Source organism: Nerophis lumbriciformis, linkage group LG16 (assembly GCF_033978685.3).
Source record: "Nerophis lumbriciformis linkage group LG16, RoL_Nlum_v2.1, whole genome shotgun sequence".
NCBI lineage: Eukaryota > Metazoa > Chordata > Actinopteri > Syngnathiformes > Syngnathidae > Nerophis > Nerophis lumbriciformis.
Window position 1 is genome coordinate 36,490,957 of NC_084563.2, and position 27,347 is coordinate 36,518,303.

At 42.3% G+C, this 27,347-nt stretch overlaps 1 protein-coding gene across 2 annotated transcripts in view; it reads right to left on the bottom strand.

The window, feature by feature from the left end:
* Positions 1-27,347, bottom strand: part of unc93b1 (unc-93 homolog B1, TLR signaling regulator) — a 43,141-nt gene that overhangs the window by 11,676 nt on the left and 4,118 nt on the right. Inside the window, exons 2-8 of one of the 2 annotated variants that reach the window (XM_061977067.1) lie at positions 12,834-12,938; positions 12,622-12,739; positions 12,406-12,559; positions 12,179-12,340; positions 9,004-9,133; positions 7,079-7,172; positions 356-480 (exon numbers count right to left, since the gene is read on the bottom strand). In XM_061977067.1, coding sequence (XP_061833051.1) covers positions 356-480; positions 7,079-7,172; positions 9,004-9,133; positions 12,179-12,340; positions 12,406-12,559; positions 12,622-12,739; positions 12,834-12,938 — 888 coding nt within the window. Of the gene's footprint in view, positions 1-355; positions 481-7,078; positions 7,173-9,003; positions 9,134-12,178; positions 12,341-12,405; positions 12,560-12,621; positions 12,764-12,833; positions 12,939-27,347 lie in introns of both variants that reach the window. The other variant, XM_061977066.1, reaches the window with a different exon arrangement.

Below are 27,347 nucleotides of genomic sequence, written 5' to 3' on the forward strand. Positions count from 1 at the left end.
TTTTTTTGTAAAATATTTTTTGTTGAATCACTGTAATTTGTTTGGTGTAAACATGCAATATAAAAGCCATGCAACTATATTTCATTCCTGTTACTCAAATTAGTTATCTTCATCTTAGGAAACCTCATACAAAAATTAAAAAAAAATATTTTGACAGAGCTTTAACAAGCAAATGGCACTGATTCCAGCCAAGTACTATTATTTAAATTGGTACTTGGAGATAATTATTACAAAAGCACACTTCATTCACTAATCGCCCTGCCAAAAAAAGGTATTTAGGACACAACATGTTGTAAAGAACATACCAACTAAGGAGAAATTCAGGTATCACAGAAGTAAGGGTGTGTTGACTTACGATGATCATAGACAGGAAGGCAAAGCCCATAAGAACACTCTCTACTTGGATCAGCCGCATAGAGCTTGGTAGATTTTTCAGCACCGTGGTATTGAATCCAGGAATCACACCGGTGATTGTGGCTCCTGGCAGGACACATGAACCAACACTTTAATATTCTTGTGGGTATGCTACAAAATGCCAACTGCAAAACAATTATGCATAATAAATGGTAATTAAATGACATCTGTAAAAACAAACACCTAAAGTTAAAGTTAAAGTTAAAGTACCAATGATTGTCACACACACACTAGGTGTGGCGAAATTAAAGCAGGTATGTCCAAATTACAGCCCAGTTCGGCCCGCAAGACGTCACAACTTTATTAAGGAGTCAGTCCAGCCTAATATTGAATATCTGACAGTCTAATTCAGAGGTGTGAAACGCTGGCCCGCGGGCCAAATTTGGCCCGCCGTGTAATTTCACTTGGCCCTTGAGGCAATATCAAATTAACACTAGAGCGGGCCCGCTGATTATATTCAGCGGCGGTGCCGCGGTAACACCGCATTCACCGCTAATTCTAATACTTGCCAACCCTCCCGGGAGACTCTTAAATTTAAGTACCCCTTCCAGAAATCGTCACGTCAGCTTTTCACCCAGTCCAGCGAATGCTGGCTTAGTCATACAATATGTGCGGCTTCAGCCACGCACACACACATACGTGAGTTAATGTTGTGTCGTTCGCGAACGATTCGTTCGAATGAACAAATCTTTTGAGTGAACGTACTGAACCAAATCACTTCATGAACTGATTCGTTCCTTTCTCAGTTCAGTTGAGCTCTGCCGCGACCATGCCGGTATGAGTGGAACTGGCGCATTCTGTGACTCACTGAACCCTCGACGTCGGCGAACGACGCAGCCAGCTACTCATCATGGGGGCGGGGGGAGGGACTGAGCGAACGATTCGTTCACCGCGGATTAACGACATGAATCACTCAGTGAACGACAACGCTCTCGCTCTCTGCTCTGCTTGCCCCAATCCCGTCGCGGGAATATGTTTCATGCCATTGGCATCCGTTCTCCATTCATTCTCCAAGCTAACGGCTAATGTTGACTCAAGCCACATGAAAACAAACACACACATGCGCCCCGTCCATATTATCTCAACACATAAAGTTATGAGAGTAGAGGAGACAGAAAGAAACTCAGTGCAGGCAGGGCAAGGCTGAGCAGCAGCGACATGAGGGGGAGGGGCGGGGGGTAAAGTGTAGGGCAGGGTGTTTTGAGAAGATTTAAAATAAAAATAATAACTAATGTATGTACATATACATAGGCTATTATTTATCTTGATTTTTATATTGTTTAAGCTATTTATTTTCTTTTTTATTGCATATTTAAGTTGATATTTCCATTTTTATATTTTTAAATGTAAGCTACAGAAATTTTAGTTTTAATGTTGGCTTTTCTGGCACTTGATTTAATATTTTTTTTGTTTTATTTAAGGTAGCCTATTTATTTTCTTTTTGTTTGCACATTTAAGTTAATATTTTCTTTGTTGTATTTTTAAACGTAGGCTACAGAACATTTAGTTTTTATGTTGGCATTTCTGGCTCTTAATTTATTTGTTTAATTTTGAAGGTATTTATTTTCTTTTTGTTTGCATATTTAAGTTTACATTTTCTTTGCTACAGAACATTTAGTTTTTATGTTGGCATTTGTTAAGGGTTTCTTAATTTGATATTTGTTTTTGCACTAAACAAACGAGGCCTATTTATTTAACTGTGATTGCAAGCATTTTAGTAGGCTATTACTATTTTTTTTATTTCCCACTTTTATTTATTTCTTATTTTCATTTCAGTGCAATAAAACATATTTAACAATCAAGACATTTAGTCACACTTTGTTTATTGGACAGGCCGGAAACGCACACACAGTGTTTTTAAAAGTAACAGAATCTCTACTACAGCTGCAATGTCTGTTTGCGAGCGTCAAGGGGAGTCTGTCAGGGCAGAGAGCGATTCACGTCTGTCGCCCTCTGGCCCACAGAACTGTAGCTGAGTGATTCAGGTTCGCTTCACGAACCTACAAGAACTGACTGGTTGTCGCTGAGGACGTGATTCAGGTTCGCGCTGCACTCAGTCACTCATTCAGAATCAGGACTCGCGAACCTACTGACACACTGTGTCGCGGAGAAGGACGTCACATTGAGGCTCTCGTTCAGTCACTGTGGGCGTCGTTCATTGGGTGCTGAGGGCTTGTGTCGTTCACGAACTGACACACACCGAGATCTGCCGCTGGGGAAGCTGTTACTGACTGACTCATGATTCGCCGACCTGCACACAGAATTGCTGCTGCAGAAGTGATTCAGGTTCACGTACTGAACTGTGCTGACTGTGTCACTCACTGCCTGGTGTACTGCATGCACAGAGCTGTGTAGGGACTCGCGTTTACCCTATTTGCTGCTTCTCCCGCGAATGTCTGCACTGTACTGTACTACACACGCCCCCCTCTCCTATTTTTTTTTTTTGGGGGGGGGGGGATTCGGTGAACACATTTTTTGAACGAATCAATTTAAGGAACTGATTCTAGTGATTCAGTACAGTCAAAAGAACTGCCGATGCCATCACTGACGTGAGTGCAACGCATACTTGGCCAACAGCAATACAGGTTACACTGACGGTGCCCGTATAAATAACTTTAACACTGTTTGAAATATGCACCACACTGTGAATCCACACCAAACAAGAATGACAAACACATTTCGGGAGAACATCCGCACCGTAACACAACATAAACACAACAAAACAAATACCCAGAATCCCATGCAGCCCTAACTCTTCCGGGCTGCAATATACACTCCCGCACCCCCAACCTCGCCCACCTCAACCGACGCACGAGGGGGGGCAGGGGGTTTGGTGGTAGCAGGTTATTTATACGGGCACCGTCAGTGTAACCTGTATTGCTTTTGGCCAAGTATGTGTTGCATTTATGTGTATTTGCGTGCTGAAGTCGCACACATTTTGTGATCAGGCCGGCAAGTTGTTGGAAGAGATGACGTAGACGTGACGACAGCTCGTGGAGGACGATAAACGCAGTGCCTTTAAAGCACAACTACGAGGTATAATGACTGATGATCACCTTCGTTCGATAATGAAAGATGCCTTAGCTCAAAGCCTGAGCCCTGACATTAATGAACTAGCATCCAAGAAAAGATGGCAGGTATCTGGTTTGGGCACATCAGATTAGATCAGTGTGTTGCAAACTGAGCAGTAAAAAGGCCTGAATGGTTGGTTTACACATTATTTTAATTTCTAATTTATTAGCCTGTGGAAAAAGTTAATGTTGATATTTACCTCAGAAGGCTGCAAATAGAAAAGAGGCATTACATTTTTATTTAAATTGTATTTGATATGCCATTGATATTTTTTAATTATTATTATTATTATTTGAAACTCGATTTTGCATGTCACTATAAAGTTATATAAGCCTTGCTTGTTCAATATTTAATGCAAAACTTGTTTGGGTCCCTATTTAAAGGTTAATTTGTACAACCTTGGCCCGCGGCTTTGTTCAGTTTTAAATTTTGGCCCACTCTGTATTTGAGTTTGACACCCCTGGTCTAATTGCCAAAACGTTGCCGCCATCTAGTGGACATCAGGAAAAATTAGGTCAGCGACCTTGTTTGAAACTCTGATGTCCACAGCCCAGCAATTACTTGTATAATCAAATCCACACAACCTTTCCCACGAATGGCGCAAAAAAACCTGCAACCATCACAAAAAGTCAACAGACATGGTCACACATAACACAATCTGCTCACTTTGTGGCTATTATAAAAAGCGTCCAAGCACCATACATTTTTCAAAAATTACACCCATTTAAATAATTTACAATGCATGATGGGAAAATTGCAAAACACTTTCTTTAAGGAGCTTGTCACGGAAGTAAACAATATTCTTAATATCCAATTATATCAATTATTAATTGTATATCAATTATATTAATATAATGTATACTAAATTGGCCCTAGTGTGTGAATGTGAGTGTGAATGTTGTCTGTCTATCTGTGTTGGCCCTGCTCTCAGGTGGCGACTTGTCCAGGGTGTACACCACCTTCCACCTGATTGTAGCTGAGATAGGCTCCAGCGCCCCTTGCAACTCATGAAGGGAATAAGCGGTAGAAAATGGATATATATATATATATATATATATATATATATTATATACACATTATATGTATAGGCTATATACATACATATATAGATATATAGATATACATACATATATAGATATATACATACATACATACATATATACATAAACATACATACATACATACATATATATATATATATATATAAATACATAAACATACATACATACATATATATGCATACATACTGTATTTTTCTGACTATATGGCACAGTTTTTTTCATAGTTTGGCCGGGGGTGCGACTTATACTCAGGAGCGACTTATGTGTGAAATTATTAACACATTACCGTAAAATATCAAATAATATTATTTAGCTCATTCACGTAAGAGACGAGACGTATACGATTTCATCGGATTTAGCGATTAGGAGTGACAGATTGTTTGGTAAACGTATAGCATGTTCTATATGTTATAGTTATTTGAATGACTCTTACCATAATATGTTACGTTAACATACCAGGCACGTTCTCAGTTGGTTATTTATGCGTCATATAACGTACACTTATTCAGCCTGTTGTTCACTATTCTTGATTTATTTTAAATTGCCTTTCAAATGTCTATTCTTGGTGTTGGGTTTATCAAATAAATGTCCCCCAAAAATGCGACTTATACTCCCGTGTGACTTACATATGTTTTTTTCCTTCTTTATTATGCATTTTCTGCTTATACTCCGAAATATACGGTACATATATATAAACATACATACATACATACATATATATATGCATACATACATACATACATACATACATACATATATATATACATACATACATACATATAATATATATGCATACATACATACATATATGTATATGCATACATACATAGGTAGGCTGGATATATATTTATTTATTTTTTTACTCTACATGCAGTCTGCTTTTGGCCCCCGGATAAAAATGTTTTAGCCCCCAAGTCAAAAAGTTTGGACAACCCTGACCTAAAGTACGACCATTTACTGCTAAATTGGATACAGCCTGGAAGGTTGAAGTCAAAGAGCAATTCGGAGCCACTATACCCTCCTGAGAACCAGTGTCCACTGCAGTGGACATTTGTGATTTGCACAACTGAGCTTTTTTTTCTCCAAAATGTGTATTTCTGACAATAAAGAAATAGACTGAAAAATTAATGTTTACATAGGTGTTTTGCACAACTTGGCTGTTTTTTCTGAAATGTGTCAGAAAAGTTCCAGGTGTGACACTTGTGCTCAACCCATAAACCGAATAAAATGACAAACGGAAAATAAATTATTGACATTATCGCACAAGTTTTTGTACTTTAAATGTAACAACGTGGTCGCATGGTTATGCGTTGGTCGTTCTCCCAAGATGCAGCAGGAAACTCCGGAGGCAAGGTGCAGGTGAGACAATGATTTATTGTCTATGAAACATGCAAAACTACAAAAAGACTAGTGCGCCGATCGCACGAGAAGATAAGCTAAGGAAATAGCTAGCGTGAAAGCTTAGCATAAAACCAGGCAAGCAAAAAGCAAAGCTTAGCTCTGGAATCGTAGGAATAGACGTCGCAACTGTTGCGTGGAAACCAATAAGACAGCCAGACAGTGTGTGGCGAAAGACAGGAATATGCAGTTCTCTGATTAGTGCCCAGGAGCAGGTGAGCGTCCCGAACACTAATCAGAGGCAGGTGAAACTAATCAGCACCCATGGAAACCAAAACACAAACCCAGGGGTGCTGAATACACAACTGAGGTAGTAAAACTAACAGAACCAAACATGATCCGGGCAACGGATCATAACATGAAGTGCTCTTATATTAAGTGTTATTGGATGGATGTATCAAAATTATTTGCAAACGTGTATCTCAATCTGTGTGCGTGTAATCCAGTTTGCTTGCGTTTGTACTAATTTGTGTGTCTGTATATCAATCCGAGTGTGTGTATTTAGAGCCGAGTACGTGTGTTTTAGATCCGGGTATTTTTATTTTAAGTTGTTTGTCTGTCCCTAATCAGAAAGAACCCTCCATAGGCTGTCTACTTACACCTGACTTTTGCAACACTTCTGCCGTGTAAGATTTTAGCGAGCAGATTCGTGAGCGTGTAATATAACGTGTGCGCGCGTGTGACACAATCTGCGCATGTGCCGATATTTAACCAACCACGGAAGACACCACACAATTTAAACCAATCAGTAACAACATACAGCTGAGGTGTGTGAACGAGAGATGCCAAGACCCGCCTTACGTTGTTTCCGATTGGTTTAAATTGCGTAGTGTCTTCTGTGGTGGGTTAAATGTAGGCAGAGTGGATTGATGGCTTGGTCTGGGATTGGTTATTTCGATCTGTCTGTCCAGCGATTTGAACGTGTAAAAAGCTTTGTCCGTCTGTAACACACGTACGCAGATTTTAATACACATACTCAGATTGATATACAGACACAAATTAGTACACATTGGATTACAGGCACACAGATTGAGATACACGTTTGCAAATTATTTTGCACGACAATATTTTCATACTTTTAGTACATTTTATACAGGCTTTGTCTGTTCCAGTTCTTGAGTGAGGGACTTTACCACATTCATGGACGTTGCTCAGAACGTGACCTTTATCTTGCAGATTGCCGTTGAGGATGAAACACATGGGGAACTCCGCAAAGACGAAGCTCAGCTGGTGAGAAAGACAACAATGGATCAGGTTGTTATTTGTACTTAAGATCAAACATTTTGAAATTTTGTGCAGGTGCAATTGAGTTCTTCTACTTTGTTGTAACTTCTACACAATGTATTGTCGAATTAAACCAACAATTCATGTGACAATATGGATTTTGTGTGTGTCTGTGGGGCCTGGGGGCTGTCGAAGGGGGGTCTTGCACAGGGCACCATTGAAGCTCAAAAAGCCACAGCAAAACATACCAGCTTTGTCTTATAGGTGGCAAATCTTGTCATTATTAATATTACAATAAAACAAACAACATGAATGATTTTCCCGGTACAACTTTTTCACTTCCAACACGATACTGATATTGGAGCCTTGAGTATTGGCCAATACCAATTTTAATCCCATACGCTATCAGCACAAATCATGCATACATAGAACACTGGTGAGCAGGGCCACCCCTGGCTAGATTGAGGACCTACACAGAACTTTATTCGGAGGCTTAGCACATTACAAAAAATGGTCACATGTATTTATTAATGTGGAACAATTTTTTTTTTTTACTTTTTTTTAATACATTTTTAATCATCAATTATTTTAATTTGATTCCTGTTTTGTACTAAAACAAATTCATTAGAAGTAAATAGTTTTAAACTTGTTTTAAATACGCATTAAAACATTAAATACAATTTATGTAAAAACATTGTTATTCAAAATGTATTTTGATTATACAGACATTTTATTTTTTTCCGGATTTCCATTTTTTTGGAGGCCAAAATGGTTATTCCTGTGGATCGTGTAAATCCGAGGAGACTTTTTAACAACAGACAATTAGAATGTATAATGCATATTTTCTGCTGGATCTACTCTCTATTTTATGCTGCAGGTAACAGCTGCAGCGTAATACGGCCAAATATTAATACTGTAATATTGTACATGGTAATTTGGATTTGTTATTTATTGTATATATTATATACAATATAATATAATATAATAATATATCAGTATATATGATATACTGTATATATAATATGTAAATATTACATATATGCTATATTTTATATTGCTACTATGGTACATTTTTAGTCTACTTTTTACTTTTTGTTTTCGCCCTCTTTTTGTGCCCTAGTGTGCATTATCCTTTCCATCCTTTGTTACTGAGCTACTGTGTGGAACAATTTCCCTTGTGGATCAATACAGTTTGTCTAAGTCAAAGTCTAAGTATAGAATACCATGTCCTGTGAATGTGCTCATGCTGTGGCAAAAACGCAAAAAGGAATATAAATGGGGAAATGCAAATTTCTGCAGAAGTGGCTGGCTGAGGAACTTTTCAAAACCTGGCTCAATCCTGTCGACGTTAAACTCGGTGAGGCGTTCTGTAGCGTGTGCAAAAAGACTTGTCACAATGCTCAACGCAGTGAAATCACACATCACAAGATTAAAGGCGGACTGCAGATGCTTAATTCCTCTGCAGGAGGACGTGGGCATTACATTTGTTTTAAGTTGCATTAAAAACATATTAAAAATATCAAATTAGATTTGCTGATACTGGTAGAAACCCAGTAATAGCATCAATATTTGAACTTGTATTAAAAAAAAAATGTTGTTTGATTGGATTTTTAGAATATACCAATGGCCAATAAAAGCCATTAGTGTCCAAAATGTGTTTTTAGCACACCAGTGATCTACGTGGACTCGACTAGAAGGTCATGTAAAAACAGAGCACAGATTTGTAGAGTACTTCTCAACACAGTTAGTGCTAATAATTACATGACTTTCAAAACAATTTAAAACAACGTGATCTAAAGCACTGTAACTTTCTGTTGTGGTTGGATGGACTCACATGGAAGATGGCGCTGAAGATGGACTGGAAGATGATGATGTATTTGTGGCACGCTCCTTTCGGAATCTTCTTCTGCTCTTGCACATGCTCTTCCTTGTAGTTGACATACTCATAGTACTGCTGTGCCATTCTGTCGTGTGACAGCACAATATTTGTACCACAACTTTCAAGTATCAGCTTTACTCTCCATTGTTCATACACAATACATTTTCACACAGCTTTACTGCAAAAAAACCTGACAAAATATATGATAAAAAGACTATGGTAGGAAGAAAATACTGGTACTAAAACCCAGTGGAATTATCAATCCATGCAGAGAGGTAATTTTACCTGATAAGACATCATAATTTACGATTTGTACATCTAGAAATAAGGAGGACTTTTAAGATATAAATAAATGGGTATTTTATTCTGCAAACAAGCATTATTCAACTTCTTAAATTACTGTAAGCATCCTCGGGATGTTGCGGAACATCATTTTCTTAGTGGGGAAAACCAAAATATCTTATTTGAATACTTATTTTCTCGATTTAAATTTTTTTAAACTAGAATAGCCTAAATAAAAGTATTCATGCTACAATTAAGATTATGACATAAAGTCAATCATTAAAAATAAGTAAATAGCTCTTAAAACTAGGGACATTTTTAGGAATAACATTTAAAATCTTGGCCAGTGGCAAATAATTTGCAGCTTCGGTGTGGGCGGAATCATCCACACGTGTGGTGATTTTCAGTGGCGGCTGCTTTGAACATGTCCCAGTCTGTGGTTTCGAAGCAGTCTTGTAATGCTGACATTGCTCCCTCTGGCCAGGTCCTCACCTGCTTCACTGTAGCTTGCTTCCTGATCAGCAGGGGCTTGTATGCAAGAATTAGCATCGCAGATAGATGGTCTGAGGAGCCAAGGTGGGGGCGTGGTGCAGCTTTATACGCCTATTTAATATTACTATACACCAAGTCCAATCTGCTTCCACCCCTGGTTGCAAAATTCACATATTGATGGAAATGAGGGATAACTGTTTTCATGTTAGCTTGATTAAAATCCCCTGCCACAATGAAAACTCCCTCTGGATGTGTAGTTTGCAGTTCTTTGATGGAGCAGTACAAAGCATTCAAAGCTTCTTTGGTGTTAGCACTGGGGGGAATGTACACTACTGTGAAGATCATAGCAATGAATTCCCTGTGTAAATAAAATGGCCTGCATTTTATAGTTAATAGTTCAACATCAGGAGAGCAGTGACGTGATACTATCTTCCCATTATTGCACCAGTTATTATTGACGTATATGCAAACACCACCGTGAGAGATCTGCTCCTGACCGCCCGAAACATAGTTAGCCCCTCGATGCTAACTGCCTCGTCCGGAACGGATGATTTCAACCACGTTTCTGTTAGAAATATGGCGCAGCAGTCTCTCATCTTGCGTCTTGCATTTAGAATCCAGCTTCAGGTAGTCCAGTTTGTTCTCCAGGGAGCGGACAATTGAAAGCAGGATGGAAGGAAGCGGCGTTCTGTGGGGATTAGCCTTTAGCTTTGTTGTTAGCCCCGCTCGGCATCCCTGCTTCTGCTTCTGATCACACCGCTTATGTGTCTTCCGTTGACGGTCCTCGCTGGTGCTAGACTCCGCTGCGTCAAAGGCCGCTGGATGTAGCCGGCGAAGTATTCCCATGCTAGCGAGAAGGTCCAACGTACATGCATATTTCAGTCCAAAACGGCCCGATCTATCCACATCCAGAATTGTCTGGCGGTCGTATGTGACCACGGAGTGTCCACACTGTAAGCCAGCCATGAAATTTAAAGAATTGTCCGGTATTTTTGCCAAATTGTTCTATACTACCATGAGCGTCTGCAAGCCACAGCCCATCAGGGCGCCGCCATCTTGGACGTCTCCATCAGGTTAAATGGGAAGCGTTGGTTTTCTTCCTGGATGTCTCTGTATATTTCTGCATTCATCTTCCAGTTTCTGTCACTAAAAACCATCCCCACAGCATGATGCTGCCACCACCATGCTTCAATGTAGGGATGGTATTGGCCTGGTGATGCGCAGTGCCTGGTTTCCTCCAAACATGATACCTGGCAGTTTAATCTTTGTCTCATCAGACTGGAGAATCGTGTTTCTCATGGTCTGGGAGTCGATCAGGTGTACGTTGGGAAAACTTTTTACTAAGAAATTGCTTCCGTTTGGCCACTGAACCATACATGCCCGATTGGTGGATTGCTGCACAGAAGGTTCCCCTCTCCTGCGATGAAGTGGCGACTTGTCCAGGGTGTACCCTGCCTTCCGCCCGAGTGCAGCTGGGATAGGCTCCAGCAACCCGCAGCCCCGAGAGGGACAAGCGGTAGATAATAGATGGATGGAGGGTTCCCCTTTCCCCACAAAGGAACGCTGTATCTCTGACAGAGTGACCATTGAGTTCTTGGTCCATTTTCTACCGCTTGTACCTTTCGGGGTCACGGGGGGGTGAGTGCTGGAGCCTATCTCAGCTGCATTCGGGCAGAAGAAAGAATACACCTTGGACGAGTCGCCACCTCATCGCAGGGCCAACACAGATAGACAAACAACATTGACACTCACATTCACACACTAGGGCCAATTTAGTGTTGCCATTCAACCCCAGGTGCATGTCTTTGGAGGTAGGAGGAAGCCGGAGTACCCGGAGGTAACCCACACAGTCACGGGGAGAACATGCAAACTCCACACAGAAAGACCTCGGGGTCCTGGGTTCGCACCCAGGACCATTGTATTGTGAGGCACATGCACTAACCGCTGTACCACCGTGCTGCCATACCTCCTTGACTAGACTAAGATAAATGCAGCAAGGTACAGAGACTTCCTGGATGAAAACTAACGTTTCCCATCCAACCTGTTGAAACTGTCCAAAGATAGTTGTACCAAGTTTGTGGCATCATATTAAGAAACACTAATTGCTGCCAACGGTGCATCAACAAAGTATTGAGCAAAAGCTGTGAATATTTTCTCAGTTTTAATAAATTTGAAACATTTAAAAAAAAAAAATACATTGACTTTACGGGGTATTTTATGTAAAAAAAAAGTTTTTCCATTTTGTGATGAGGTGAAAAGTAAAAAAAAAGAACAAATGATGCACTGTCGGTCATTGTTTTTCAGAGGCTGCAATATACTGTACATCACATCCCTAGTCTGGGGTGTCGTTCCTCACCTTGTGATGTAGTTTCCGAGAGAGGCCCACAGCGGCACGATGGCCACACCGATGGCGATGGCAGACGGAACCAACGTGTAGTAACGCTCCCAGTAGTTGGTCGAGACAAAAAAAGCATAGATACCCGAAGCCAGGAACATCATCCACTTTGTTCCTAGGAACCTAAGATGAAAGTCGACTCACTTGAGCAAGTGTGTAATGGAAAGGTGAATAGTGTGTGAGTGTACCGGATGAGAATAGGAGTGTAAAGCAGCGCTACTATGGGCGTGACATTGATGCCTTGCAGCATCTTGCGATCAATGTCCTCCAGGCCCAGGTTGCTGTACTTGACTTCACGATAAGTCATATCGTAATGCAGGATCAGCTGCATTTGCAGCAGCCCTGGAGAAAGAATGTCGCAGTTCAAAAAGCTGAGTGTGTTTGTCTGACATACAAGTACTCACCCATGTACACGCTGTACACAATCATGGCTCCAACACTTGCTGCAACAACATTTTTGATGATGCCTAATCGCTTCCTCCTATAGTATTTTCTCTCTTCCTCCTCCTCGTTGTATTCTGCCTGTGGGCCCAGGAACTCCTCCATCTTTGGCAAACCGCAAGCAAATAATAAAATGGAGAAGGCAGAATTTTTTTCATAAAATTATAAACGTTACCTGGCCCTGCATGTCGTCTACCTGCCCCGCGTCTAGGATTTCATTGTGCGGAGCTACAATCGGATTGCTGTTTTTCAACTCCTCCTGGATGTACATGTTTGCCATCTGGTGACCAAAAAGTAGAATTACAATGTAAACATATGGAAGATATCTGGGTGCCCTAAGCCAGTGTTTTTCAAGGCACATTTTTTTAATTTAAAAAATACGGAGGCACACCACCAGCAGAAAACGTTAAAAAATAAAACTCCACCAGGTCGCCGTGCCTTATTTTGAGATTGTTGATGTTTTGCTTCAGTTCTTGTTTTGCGCTGTTATTTTTGTGGCCCTTCCTGTTTTGTTGGTGTTTTCCTGTAGCAGCTTCACGACTTCCTTTGAGTGCTATTGCCCGCACCTGCTTTGTGTTAGCAAGCAAGACTATTTAAGTTGTGCGGATTCTATCCTTCTTTGTGGGGACATTGTTGATTGTCATGTCATGTACAAAGGTACTTTGTGGACGTTGTCTCTGCTCCCCACGCTGTAAGTCTTTGCTGTCGTCCAGCATTCTGTTTTTGTTTACATTGTAGCAGTGACGTGCGGTCACTAGAGGCAGGTGAGGCGGGGCCTCACCTGCCATCATGGAAAGAAAAAAAATGTAAAAAGAAAACAAATTAATTAAATTGTTATATGTATTCAGTGATTATACTATAAAGTTATTTTCTATTAAACTTCACCAGTTTTCGATTATTTTTATTCAAAATCGCTGAATTTTCACATTTGCCGTTCAAATACTGAGAAGAGACGGTGCGGTGAACAGCAGCCAGTTGAGGCACGTCACTCAGTTGTGCCTCACTATGAATTGCGGACTCGGCTAACTGCTGGCCTGCTGTGCAGTGAGACCGTATTGCTATATGAACTATATTATACATTTCCATAGTTTAGTTAGCTGAGGTATATAATGTACAGTGTATTTTGTCAACAACTGTATGTGTAACGTATTTCTTGTGCTGAGCAATCATAAAACTGCTGCGAAGACACACTGTGTGAGGCTCGCAGTAATCCCGCCTCCTGGTGCCGGTTAATGCACCCCCGCCGCAGAATGCACCCCCCAACGGGAGCGCCACACCAACCAAAGCCCACACCCAAACCCTCCACGTGCAAGACCGGATCCACCCCAAAAAACTCACTTAACAAAAAGCCAAAAAGTGCAAAAACAACAATGCTCGCGACGGAGGAGCCGTGAACGACTGCAGGGACACAACATTAGGTACACCTGCAGACTGCAGCACGGATTTCGTATTTCATTCATTCAAAACTCCTCCAACACGAACACCACTGTTCCCGCACTTATAAGTAAAGGTAAGACCATAATACAATTTTTTTAATTAAATGTGCTTTTTTGTGTGCTACAGTTTGTATGTGTAAAGTTAAAGTTAAGTTAAAGTACCAAGGATTGTCACACACACTAGGTGTGGAGAAATGTGTCCTCTGCATTTGACCCATCCTTTGATCACCCCCTGGGAGGTGAGGGGAGCAGTGGGCAGCAGCGGCGCCGCGCCCGGGAATAATTTTTGGTGATTTAACCCCCAATTCCAACCCTTGATGCTGAGTGCCAAGCAGGGAAGAATGCTGGTATGAGCTTTTAAACACAACCCGTTAACTGCTGCCAATCAAATGGTGAATAAGATACTCTTTAGGGTTCATATGTTTGTAAGCCACATTAAGTTTAAGGCCCTGGTTGTTGGCTGATGATGTCAGTGTTTGGGGGACCCCTAGTAGCCCCTCCCTATACGCTGTAAACTTTCTATCATAAAATATAATATCAGACCACAGATAAGCATGTTTAATAGCTTTCGATGGACCAGGACCATGATTTATTACTGAACAAAATAACTTGTCCAAGCGTTTTTCACTGAGCGCCACACAGTGAGTACGGTAATCAAAGCATGCAGTGGCCATTTTGATATTTTGGTCTTTTTCAAAACCAATATACTTTTTCTTTTACCTTAAGGCCTCCCCTCAAGTTTGGTAAACTATTAAAGAGGAACTGCACTTTTTTAAAATATTGCCTATGGTTCACAATCATTATGAGGGACAAGAAGAGACAAAGGTTATGTTTTTGTTTTTCTAAGATGTTAAAATTGTCTCGTTTTACATAGCTAGCAATGCAGCTAATAGGAACAATCACTTCTACCTCTAAATCACTTTAAAAATGCATTTAAAAAATGTCAACAATAGTTCATTTACGTTCCGTAACCTATCTTTCTAGTGTAGTAACACATTGGCGTGCTTCAGTATTAGCCGTAAATTCTAACTACGGCAAAAGATAAGCTAGCTTCTACAACAACATGAACACGTTTGGTTTTGTTATGCACAACACTGCGATACGACACTAATTTGTACTCATTTGACTGAAAAACATGAACAATCATATTACTGTATCTGTAAAGTATTAGCCCACATTTGCATCTTTTGTTTGTACACAGCTAGCTATACAGCGTATGCTGTCTATCATGACACCCACACATGACGTGCTGCGTGTATCGTGACCAATATAAAGTGTGGCTCACTCGATGCATACCTGCCAACTACTCCGGTTTTCCCGTAATTAGTACGGTTTTCATCAACCTATTCCGGGTTACGGTTGCAGTGAAAAAAATATGTTTTTTCATTAATTAAAAAAAAAAAATTTTTTAAGTTTTATTCACGAAATTGCCTAACCACAATGACAATCGACGCTGCTTCCCGTAACTTCCTATCGAGCCATTCCGAATGCCTTGCGCGAGGCTATTTATAGCACCGCTGCCAAGCACGAGGCACCAGCTGCCATTGTTTCCAAACGAGCGAATGATCATGGAATCAGCTGGAGAAAAATCGCAAACGAGTCTTAAACCGAAAAGAAAACTGCAGTCATTCCGTGAAGAATATTCAAAAGCCTATCCGGGAATAATTATCCGTTCCAAAAAGGGTGAAAACTACGCGAATTGCACCTTGTGCAGACAAGATTTTTCGATCGGACACGGAGGAATTAGCGATGTAAAAGACCACGTTGGGACAAAAAAACACAAGTCTAATGCCGTTGCTAGCGATACAAGTGGAAAACTTTCAACGTTTTTCGTTGCCCAAACAGATTCTTTGGATACATTTGGATTTTAGCCACAAAAAGGTAATGACACCAATGTTATCTATTGGAATTGTTGAGTACTGTTATACTGTTAAAAGTGTTTATACCATTTATGCTTTCAAGTCCAAGTTGAAGAAATCTTGTTAAATGTTGACAGCATAACTACCAAAATACAGAAGTATGTCCTTAATATTTTTGCAGTGCTATTTCTGTTGAGAAGTTAAAATGATTACATTAGAGATGTGATGTGCCACTTTTCAAGTGTCTGATGGCTTAAATTAATTTTCATTAATTTTTCATATTTTGAATTATTTTGAAAGGCTTACAAAAAAACTACATTTGAATTGTAATTCCATGCTATTGACAGGACTATTAATTTTAATGAAGTTAGCTTACCATGTTTACAGTATGATAATTGTGATAGAAATGTGAATTTTAGGCACAGAATATTTTTTACAATTGAACAAGGCAGTAGATTATACAAGCTTGGACAGAAAGTTAATAATGACACCAATTTTTTTTTTTATGGAATTGTTTAGTACTGTTTTACCATTTGTTTACTGTAAAAAGTGTTTATACTGTTTATACTTTCAATTAACAAATTGAAGTCTTGTGAAAGGTTGACAGGATAACTGGCATTAACTGTCAAAATAATTTCAAACTATTGAAGTTAGCTTACAGAATAAACATGTCAATCAACCCATATGATTTTTGCTGTAATATTTTTGTTTTGAAAAGTCACTGTGACTGATAGAAAAGTGATGGTTTTAGCAACATTTTAACCTGTCTGAATGCTAATAATCATTTTGCATCGGGGGGGCGAAGCCTGAACCCCCCACCAGGACTTTGTCCTGGACCTACCGGGGCCTGCAACCCCTGGACCCTGGCTACTAGGTGTTTCTGATTTCAAAAGTTGGCAGGTATGCTCGATGTGTCTCTTTGGTCCAGCTGGCCAGGGACATTTTTTCTGGTTTATTTGGGGTAAGCACACCATTTATGTGCAAATAGCTTGTCCCCAAATTCTACATTTTACCTCACTCTCTCGGCTTCTATCTGCTCCAACGTTTCACACTCTTCTTCGTAAATAAATAGGTCAATAATTCATAACAAGACTGATTCATTATTATTTTTGAGCAATGACAGCAAAAAAAAAAAAAGCCTGCGTGGCAGCTTTGTGTTATTTGTTAACATTGCAACTTTTTCTTATTACAGTTCACCTGTTTTCTCTTTTAGTGCACTTTTTATGTTTTTTTGTTGTTGTTTTTATAAATATTTTTAGACAGTGCTGCGGGCCATTAAAATATCAGCTGCGGGACGCAAATGGCCCCTGGGCCGCACTTTGGACGGCCCTGGTGATAGAATCTTTATATAACTTGTCACTTTATTTCGTGAGCATCTTCGGCGTCTTTACAAAGTTTACATAAAATGTAATTTTATTATTTACATAACTTTTTCCTCTATTTCATCTATTACTTTACATAATTTGTATGTATTTGTATGTATCTTTGTATCTTTGTGCTTTACCGGTAATTTTATTTTTTTTAAGTACTAAAAATTACTCATTTTGTCACACACTTTATTAGTCAGGATTTTGCGGGCTTTTTTGTTACTTTTTCAGAAAGTCGAAGCCAAAGTTACGATGTTTTGAGGCTTTTTTTTTTAATAACATTGAATCAACTTCTGATTTTATTCATTTGTAATCAATGTTTTCAGTGTCCCTTGTAACCTTAAACTCAAAATTGTAAAACAACTACTGTATCTTTTTCATTTTATACGGCATACTTAAAAGTATTGTGCATTGCTGATCGCTGCACCGGGTCTGCTGAGGTGCCATGGCATGCCGGCTGTGTATTTGTGTATTTGTGTATGTGTGTGTATGTGTATATATATATATATATATATATATATATATATATATATATATATATATATATACAAACCCCATTTCCATATGAGTTGGGAAATTGTGTTAGATGTAAATGTAAACGGGATACAATGATTTGCAAATCATTTTCAACCTATATTCAGTTGAATATGTTACAGAGACAACATATTTGATGTTCAAACTGATCAAACTCATCAAACACTTATTTGGAACATCCCACAGGTGAACAGGCAAATTGGGAACAGGTGGGTGCCATGATTGGGTATACAAGTAGATTCAATGAAATACTCAGTCATTCGCAAACAAGGATGGGGCGAGGGTCACCACTTTGTCAACAAATGCGTGAGCAAATTGTTGAACAGTTTAAGAAAAACCTTTCTCAACCAGCCATTGCAAGAAATGTAGGGATTTCACCATCTACGGTCCGTAATATCATCAAAGGGTTCAGAGAATCTGGAGAAATCACTGCACGTAAGCAGCTAAGCCCGTGACCTTTGATCCCTCAGGCTGTACTGCATCAACAAGCGACATCAGTGTGTAAAGGATATCACCACATGGGCTCAGGAACACTTCAGAAACCCACTGTCAGTAACTACAGTTGGTTGCTACATCTGTAAGTGCAAGTTAAAACTCTCCTATGCAAGGCGAAAACCGTTTATCAACAACACCCAGAAACGCTGTCTGCTTCGCTGGGCCTGAGCTCATCTAAGATGGACTGATACAAAGTGGAAAAGTGTTCTGTGGTCTGACGAGTCCACATTTCAAATTGTTTTTGGAAACTGTGGACGTCGTGTCCTCCGGACCAAAGAGGAAAAGAACCATCTGGATTGTTACAGGCGCAAAGTTTAAAAACCAGTATCTGTGATAGTATGGGGGTGTATTAGTGCCCAAGACATGGGTAACTTACACATCTGTGCCATTAATAGTGAAAGGTACATACAGGTTTTGGAGCAACATACTGTATGTTGCCATCCAAGCTACGTTACCATGGACGCCCCTGCTTATTTCAGCAAGACAATGCCAAGCCACGTGTTACATCAACGTGGCTTCATAGTAAAAGAGTGCGGGTACTAGACTGGCCTGCCTGTAGTCCAGACCTGTCTCCCATTGAAAATGTGTGGCGCATTATGAAGCCTAAAATACCACAACGGAGACCCCCGGACTGTTGAACAACTTAAGCTATACATCAAGCAAGAATGGGAAAGAATTCCACCTGAGAAGCTTAAAAAATGTGTCTCCTTAGTTCCCAAACGTTTACTGAGTGTTGTTAAAAGGAAAGGCCATGTAACACAGTGGTGAACATGCCCTTTCCAAACTACTTTGTCACGTGTTGCAGCCATGAAATTCTAAATGAATTATTATTTGCAAAAAAAAAATAAAGTTTGTGATTGAACATCAAATATCTTGTCTTTGTAGTGCATTCAATTGAATATGGGTTGAAAAGGATTTGCAAATCATTGTCTTCTGTTTATATTTACATCTAACACAATTTCCCAACTCTTATGGAAACGGGGTTTGTATGTATATATATATATATATATATATATATATATATATATATATATATATATATATATATATATATATATATATATATATATATATATATATGTGTGTGTGTATATATATATATATATATATATATATATATATATATATATATATATATATATATATATATATATATCTATATATATATATATATATATATATATATATATATAGATATATATATAGATATATATAGATATATATTTATATAGATATATATATATAAGAATAAAAACGAACGAAGGACACAGATTTCCCTCGCCGGGGCCCCCCTCTGGAGCCAGGCCCGGAGGTGGGGCACGATGGCGAGCGCCTGGTGTCCGGGCCTGTCCCCATGGGACAGGCCCGGCACAGCCCGAAGAGGCAACGTGGGTCCTCCCTGCAATGGGCTAACCACCTATAGCAGGGGCCATAGAGGTCGGGTGCAATGTGAGCTGGAAGGCAGGGCACTTGGCAGTCCGATCCTCAGCTACAGAAGCTAGCTCTTGGGACGTGGAACGTCACCTCGCTGGGGGGAAAGGAGCCTGAGCTAGTGCGCGAGGTGGAGAAGTTCCGGCTAGATATAGTCGGACTCACTTCGACGCACAGCAAGGGCTCTGGAACCAGTTCTCTCGAGAGGGGCTGGACTCTCTTCCACTCTGGCGTTGCCAGCAGTGAGAGGCAGTGAAATTCTTGTTGCCCCCCGGCTCAGAGCCTGCACGTTGGAGTTCAACCCAGTGGACGAGAGGGTAGCTTCCCTCCGCCTTCGGGTGGGGGTACGGGTCCTGACTGTGGTTTGCGCTTACGCGCCAAACGGCAGCTCAGAGTAGACACCCTTTTTGGATTCACTCGAGGGAGTACATGAGATTGCTCAACCCCGGGTTATTTCCTCGTTCTACTGGGGGACTTCAACGCTCATATTGGCAACGACAGTGAAACCTGGAGAGGCATGATTGGGAAGAATGGCCGCCCGGATCTGAACCCGAGTGGTGTTTTGTTATTGGATTTTTGTGCCCGTCACAGATTGTCCATAATGAACACCATGTTCAAACATAAGGGTATCCATATGTGCACTTGGCACCAGGACACCCTAGGCCGCAGTTCCATGATCGACTTTGTAGTTGTATCATCGGATTTGCGGCCTCATGTTTTGGACACTCGGGTGAAGAGAGGGGCGGAGCTTTCTACCGATCACCACCGGGTGGTAAATTGGCTGCAATGGTGGGGGAGGCTGCCGGACAGATCTGGCAGGCCCAAACGCATTGTGAGGGTTTGCTGGGAACGCCTGGCAGAGTCTCCTGTCAGAGAGAGTTTCAATTCCCACCTCCGGAAGAACTTTGAAAATGTCACGAGGGAGGTGCTGGACATTGAGTCCGAGTGGACCATGTTCCGCACCTCTATTGTCGAGGCGGCTGCTTGGAGCTATGGCCGCTAGGTAGTTGGTGCCTGTCGTGGCTGTAATCCTAGAACCCATTGGTGGACACCGGCGGTGAGGGATGCCGTCAAGCTAAAGAAGGAGTCCTATCAGGTTCTTTTGGCTCATAGGACTCCTGAGGCAGCGGACATGTACCGACAGGCCAAGCGGTGTGCGGCTTCAGCGGTCGCGGAGGCAATAACTCAGACATGGGAGGAGTTCGGGGAAGCCATGGAAAACGTCTTCCGGACGGCTTCGAAGCGATTCCGCCACCTCAGGAAGGGGAAGCAGTGCACTATAAACACAGTGTATGGTGAGGATGGTGTTCTGCTGACCTCGACTGCAGATGTTGTGGATCGGTGGAGGGAATACTTTGAATACCTCCTCAATCCCACCAACACGTCTTCCTATGAGGAAGCAGTGCCTTGGGAATCTGTGGTGGGCTCTCCTATTTCTGGGGCTGAGGTTGCTGAGGTAGTTAAAAAGCTCCTCGGTAATAAGGCCCCGGGGGCAGATGAGATCCGCCCAGAGTTCCTTAAGGCTCTGGATGCTGTGGGGCTGTCTTGGTTGACAAGACTCTGCAGCATAGCGTGGACATCGGGGCGGTACCTCTGGATTGGCAGACCGGGGTGGTGGTTCCTCTCTTTAAGAAGGGGAACCGGAGGGTGTGTTCCAACTATCGTGGGATCACACTCCTCAACCTTCCCGGTAAGGTCTTTTCAGGGGTACTGGAGAGGAGGCTACGCCGGATAGTCGAACCTCGGATTCAGGAGGAACAGTGTGGTTTTTGTCCTGGTCGTAGAACTGTGGACCAGCTCTATACTCTCGGCAGGGTCCTTGAGGGTGCATGGGAGTTTGCCCAACCAGTCTACATATGTTTTGTGGACTTGGAGAAGGCATTCGACCGTGTCCCTCGGGAAGTCCTGTGGGGAGTGCTCAGAGAGTATGGGGTGTCGGACTGTCTGATTGTGGCGGTCCGCTCCCTGTATGATCAGTGTCAGAGCTTGGTCTGCATTGCCGGCAGTAAGTCGGACACGTTTCCAGTGAGGGTTGGACTCCGCCAAGGCTACCCTTTGTTACCGATTCTGTTCATAACTTTTATGGACAGAATTCCTAGGCGCAGTCAAGGCGTTGAGGGGATCCGGTTTGGTGGCTGCAGGATTAGGTCTCTGCTTTTTGCAGATGATGTGGTCCTGATGGCTTCATCTGGCCAGGATCTTCAGCTCTGACTGAATCGGTTCGCAGCTGAGTGTGAAGCGACTGGGATGAGAATCAGCACCTCCAAATCTGAGTCCATGATTCTCGCCCGGAAAAGGGTGGAGTGCCATCTCCGGGTTGCGGAGGAGACCCTGCCCCAAGTGGAGGAGTTCAAGTACCTCAGAGTCTTGTTCACGAGTGAGGGAAGAGTGGATCGTGAGATCGACAGGCGGATCGGTGCGGCGTCTTCAGTAATGCGGACGCTGTATCGATCTGTTGTGGTGAAGAAGGAGCTGAGTCTGAAGGCAAAGCTCTCAATTTACCGGTCGATCTACGTTCCCATCCTCGCCTATGGTCATGAGCTTTGGGTTATGACCGAAAGGACAAGATCACGGGTACAAGCAGCCGAAATGAGTTTCCTCCGCCGGGTGGCGGGGCTCTCCCTTAAAGATAGGGTGAGAAGCTCTGCCATCCGGGGGGAGCTCAAAGTAAAGCCGCTGCTCCTCCACATAGAGAGGGGCCAGATGAGGTGGTTCGGGCATCTGGTCAGGATGCCACCCGAACGCCTCCCTAGGGAGGTGTTTAGGGAACGTCCGACCGGTAGGAGGCCACGGGGAAGACCTAGGACACGTTGGGAAGAATATTTCTCCCGGCTGAACTGGGAACGCCTCGGGGTCCCCCGGGAAGAGCTGGACGAAATGGCTGAGAGAGGGAAGTCTGGGCTTCCCTGCTTAGGCTGCTGCCCCCGCGACCCAACCTCGGATAAGCGGAAGAAGATGGATGGATATATATATTTATCTATATATCCTTTTTTTGAGAGAGAGAGAGAGAGAGAGGGGTGGATATAGTTGGGATCTACGGGCATACTTGGGGGCGGTGGGATTGGTGGTAGGTCTACTGCGCGCTGGGTTGCAGGTTGTTTCTTCCCCAGACCGGGACGGCTGCGTACCACTCGCATCTCGGCGGTACATGTACATGTATATATATATATATATATATATATATATATATATATATATATATATATATATATATATATTAGGGGTGTAATGGTACGTGTTATATATATATATATATATGTATATATATTAGGGGTGTAACGGTACGTGTTTTGTATTGAACCGTTTCGGTATGGGGGTTTCGGTTCGGTACGGGGGTGTACCGAACGAGTTTCTAAGCTAAAGTCTTAATAAGCTGCTTTGCTTCTTCTGCCTCTGTCTCAGCACCCAGCATTGTCCCACCCACACAACCATCTGATTGGTTACACAAAAAGCGGTAACAGCCAATCAGCAGTGCGTATTCAAATCGGTAACAGCCAATCAGCAGCGCGTATTCAGAGCCATGTAGTCAGTGCTTCAGCGTCGAGCAGATAGGTGTTTAGCAGGTGAACATCAGGCACCGTACTCTCCCCAAATTAAAATAAACACCTCCCAGTCAACTACTAGTAACATCACTATGAGCCCGTTGACCTTCTAGAAACTTAAACTGCAGCTCAGCTGGCTCTCAGTCCTGGCTTGAGGTGAAGGCTAATTAGCTTTTAGCTTAACGTTAGCTCATTTTGCTGTGTACGTGCGTGTGCATGTGTGTGCGTGTGTGTGTATGTGTGTGTGTGTGTATGTGCATGTGTGTGTGTGTTTGTGCGTGTGTGTGTGTAGTCTCTCCTATTGCTATTGTACTATTTTTCAGCTATAGTTACATTAATCATTAGTAATGGAGCAGCCTAGTTTTGAATGGCAGGGTCCCTGCTATCACATGTTGATAAAAAATACAACATTTACATATTAAAAATCAACTCCGTTCTTCCCAAATGCTGTAATAAATTAAGCATGATGAGTTGGCTTGAAACTGTTTAATGTTGCACTTTTTACATGTTGAAGAAAAGTTTTGTCATTTTATTTAATCTGAGCAACAACTTGAGGCAGTTTAATGTTGATTAACGTGGGCAGAATTATTATAGTGTTCCCAATGTTAAAAGGATAAAGCCATTGTTTACACATTTGGTAAATAAATAGCCAAAAAATGTATATTTTGTTGTTTTCTTACTGTACCGAAAATGAACCGAACCGTTACCTCTGAACCGAGGTACGTACCAAACCAAAATTTTTGTGTACCGTTACACCCCTATTATATATATATATATATATATATATATATATATATATATATATATATATATATATATATATATATATATATATATATATATATATATATATATATATATATATATATGTATATTTGTGGCGGTACGCTCTAGCCTCTAGGGGTCGGCGCCTCAGGCTACTGATCCGGGCTGCGTGTCTGGAGCTCCTGGGTCCCACCGTCCATCCCTTCCGGGTGCCCGTCTTGGTTGGGGCCTGCGGGGTCTTGTCCCCATGTCTATGGTAGTAGCTTGGTGCTGCAAGGTATTCCGAGGTGCTGCAAGTCAGCCAGCTGCAAGTGACCTTGTGTGTCAGCATGTCTGTGATCTTCTTTTAATTGTTTTTTGTATATATAACTATTATTATTGTTATTTTATTACTATTTTTTAAAATATATATATATATATATATATATATATATATTCGACAGGGCGGTTGCTGGTTTTTCCATCTCCATCGTTGGGGTCCCGGCGGGTGGGGTCGGTGGTTGCCTTGGCCCTGTGCTGGTGGCCTGGGGCGGGCCGTGCCGTGCTCTCCGGGGGTGGGGGGATGGGCTCGTGGGGGCCCGGTTACTGTTAGGGCAGGGGCGGTCTACTCGTCCAGTTGCGGGTTGTCTCCCCCCGCCCCCCTGGCAGGGCGTCCCGCCTTTCTGCCCGTGTGGGGTGTGGTCTCTCACTGGCTTGAGGCTTGGCGTCCCCTGCTTCTCCCGTGCCTTGTCCTCTGCCGGGCGCGTCTGTCTACGGCCTGCTGATGGCTCTTCCAGGCGGCACGGTGGGCCTCTGGGGTTCCTGTCGCTGGCCGGCCTGGCTGTGTGGGGCCGGTGATCCCTGGTTCCCTTGGAGCCACACCTGCTGTTTGTGGATTGGGCTCTCTGGGTAGCTGGGGCCATACTCTGGCTCCCACACACACTGGGAGTCAAATATATTGTACATACAAAAACACATATACTCACATTCACACCGTTATTCATACATACATACATACATACATAGGTACCTATGCTCCCACATACATACACAAATACAATACATACCTACATACTCAAAGTACATATACATACATACACTCATGCACATAATCACGTTTCATCAAACATAAATTAACGTTGTTAACCTTGGGTAAACTGGATAACACAGGCACACTGACAAAGCTTAACCTATTGTTACTATAACAATCTACAAGGTTAATATAGGTTGCTTCTCTTTCTTCCCCTCCATTTTTCTGCTTTCTTTTGTATCTCTAGTTATCATTACATATATGTATTTTTGAATTTGAATAACTGTATTGTTGATAATAGAGGTAAATTATTGGTATTGTTCATTATCAATAGCGCTCTTTCTATTGGTATTGGTATTGCTCCATTTGTAGTGTAATAATACTCATTGTCATTTCTGTATTATTATTTATTTCGCTAACTGCTTCTTTGCTATCACTTTTACCATCATATTTGTACATATCGTATTTGCTGATGTTGCTCTATTGTTGTTGTTGTTGTTGTTGTTATTGTTCTGTTTGCTGTTGTTGTTTTTGTCTCTCTGTCTTATCCCCCTCTTGTCCCAACAATTTCCCCCTCTGTCTTCTTTTTTTTCTCTTTCTATCCCCTTCTGCTACGGCTCGGCTGCACCAAATGATAATATAAATACATTTAATAAAGATAAATACAAATGAGATGAGGTGGCGACTTGTCCAGGGTGTACCCCGCCTTCCGCCCGATTGTAGCTGAGATATGCTCCAGCGCCCCTGCGACCCCGAAGGGAATAAGCGGCAGAAGATGGATGGATGGATAAATACAAATAAGGTAACAAGAGAAGTATCCCACACTTCTCTTTTGATAAGATATGGACGCAGGTCTGCCGGTAGGCCATCTGAGCCCACCAACACCAGTTCACAGCTCCAGGGCATGACGGACAGTGGAATGCAATTACTGTGGCACAATGTACAAACGTGGGCGAGATCAGTGCCCTGCATTTGGTAAATCCTGCCGCTCTTGTGGCACTGCCAACCATTTTGTTAAAGTATGCAAGAAGAGGGGTCAGAACGCACGCCAGTTGAACGCTGTGGATGACCCGTCGACAGGGGAACAGGAGGACAGCGATGGAGATGAGAGAGATGTGTACACAGCAGAGAGCGTGGGAGCTGTGAACACGCAAGGGAAGAAGTGGTTTGTCAATCTGCCACTGCAACAGGGGGTCCAGAGGTGCCAGCTCGACTCTGGAGCCACCTGCAATGTGATTAGCATGAAGAACAAGATGAGACTGGCGCCCAGAACGCCTCTTCAGAAGATTCTCACCAGATTGAAGCTGTACAACAGTGAGTGGATGAACTCGTTGGGGTTGTACAGCACACAGTGTGTCATTAGGGGCAGAACACACAAGCTGGACTTTGAGGTTGTGCATACAGGCCAGAGGCCCTTGCTTTCAGGGGAGACATGTGAGAGACTGGGCCTGATACGATTCACCATTCCTGAGGAGCTAAATAAAGTGGAACACTGCAGGATGGGACACCTGATCAAAGAGCGTCTCATCAACACATACCACGACGTGTTCACCAGCACAGTTGAGTCCCTGCCTGGTGATGTTCACTTTGAGCTGGACAGCAGTGTGGCGCCTGTGCAGTGTACCCCCAGGAATGTTCCAGTGGCCCTCAAGGCAGCTGTTAAAGCACAGCTCGATCGATACGAAAAGGATGGACACTTAACCACAGTCACACAGCCCACAGACTGGATCAGCAATCTGGTCATAGTGAAAAAAACAGTCCCACTACCTCATGCCCACTTTAGATGACGTGTTGTACAAGCTGCCAAAGGCACGTATATTCACGCTGGTGGATGCGCGTGATGCATTCCTGCAGTGCCGACTGGATGAGGAGAGCAGCCTGATGACAACGTTCTGGACACCATGGGGCAGAAAACGGTGACTGAAGCTCCCCTTTGGTGTGTCAGTTGCTCCGGAACTGTACCAGAGAAAGCAACATGAACTTCTAGATGGATTAACCGGGATTGAGCCCATAGCCGATAATATCCTCATAGTTGGCTGCAGGGATACGGACGATGAGGCCAACCGCGACCATGACACAAACCTCCTTTCCCTGATGGACAGATGCAGAGAAGTTAAGCTCAGGCTGAGCCTGAAAAATGTGCAGTTCCGAGTGAAGGACTCCTTTTCCACTGCCACATACTGTCCGCCTAGGGCCTCAAGGCTGACCCTGACAAGGTCAGGGCAGTTCTGGACATGCCGAACCCCACAGA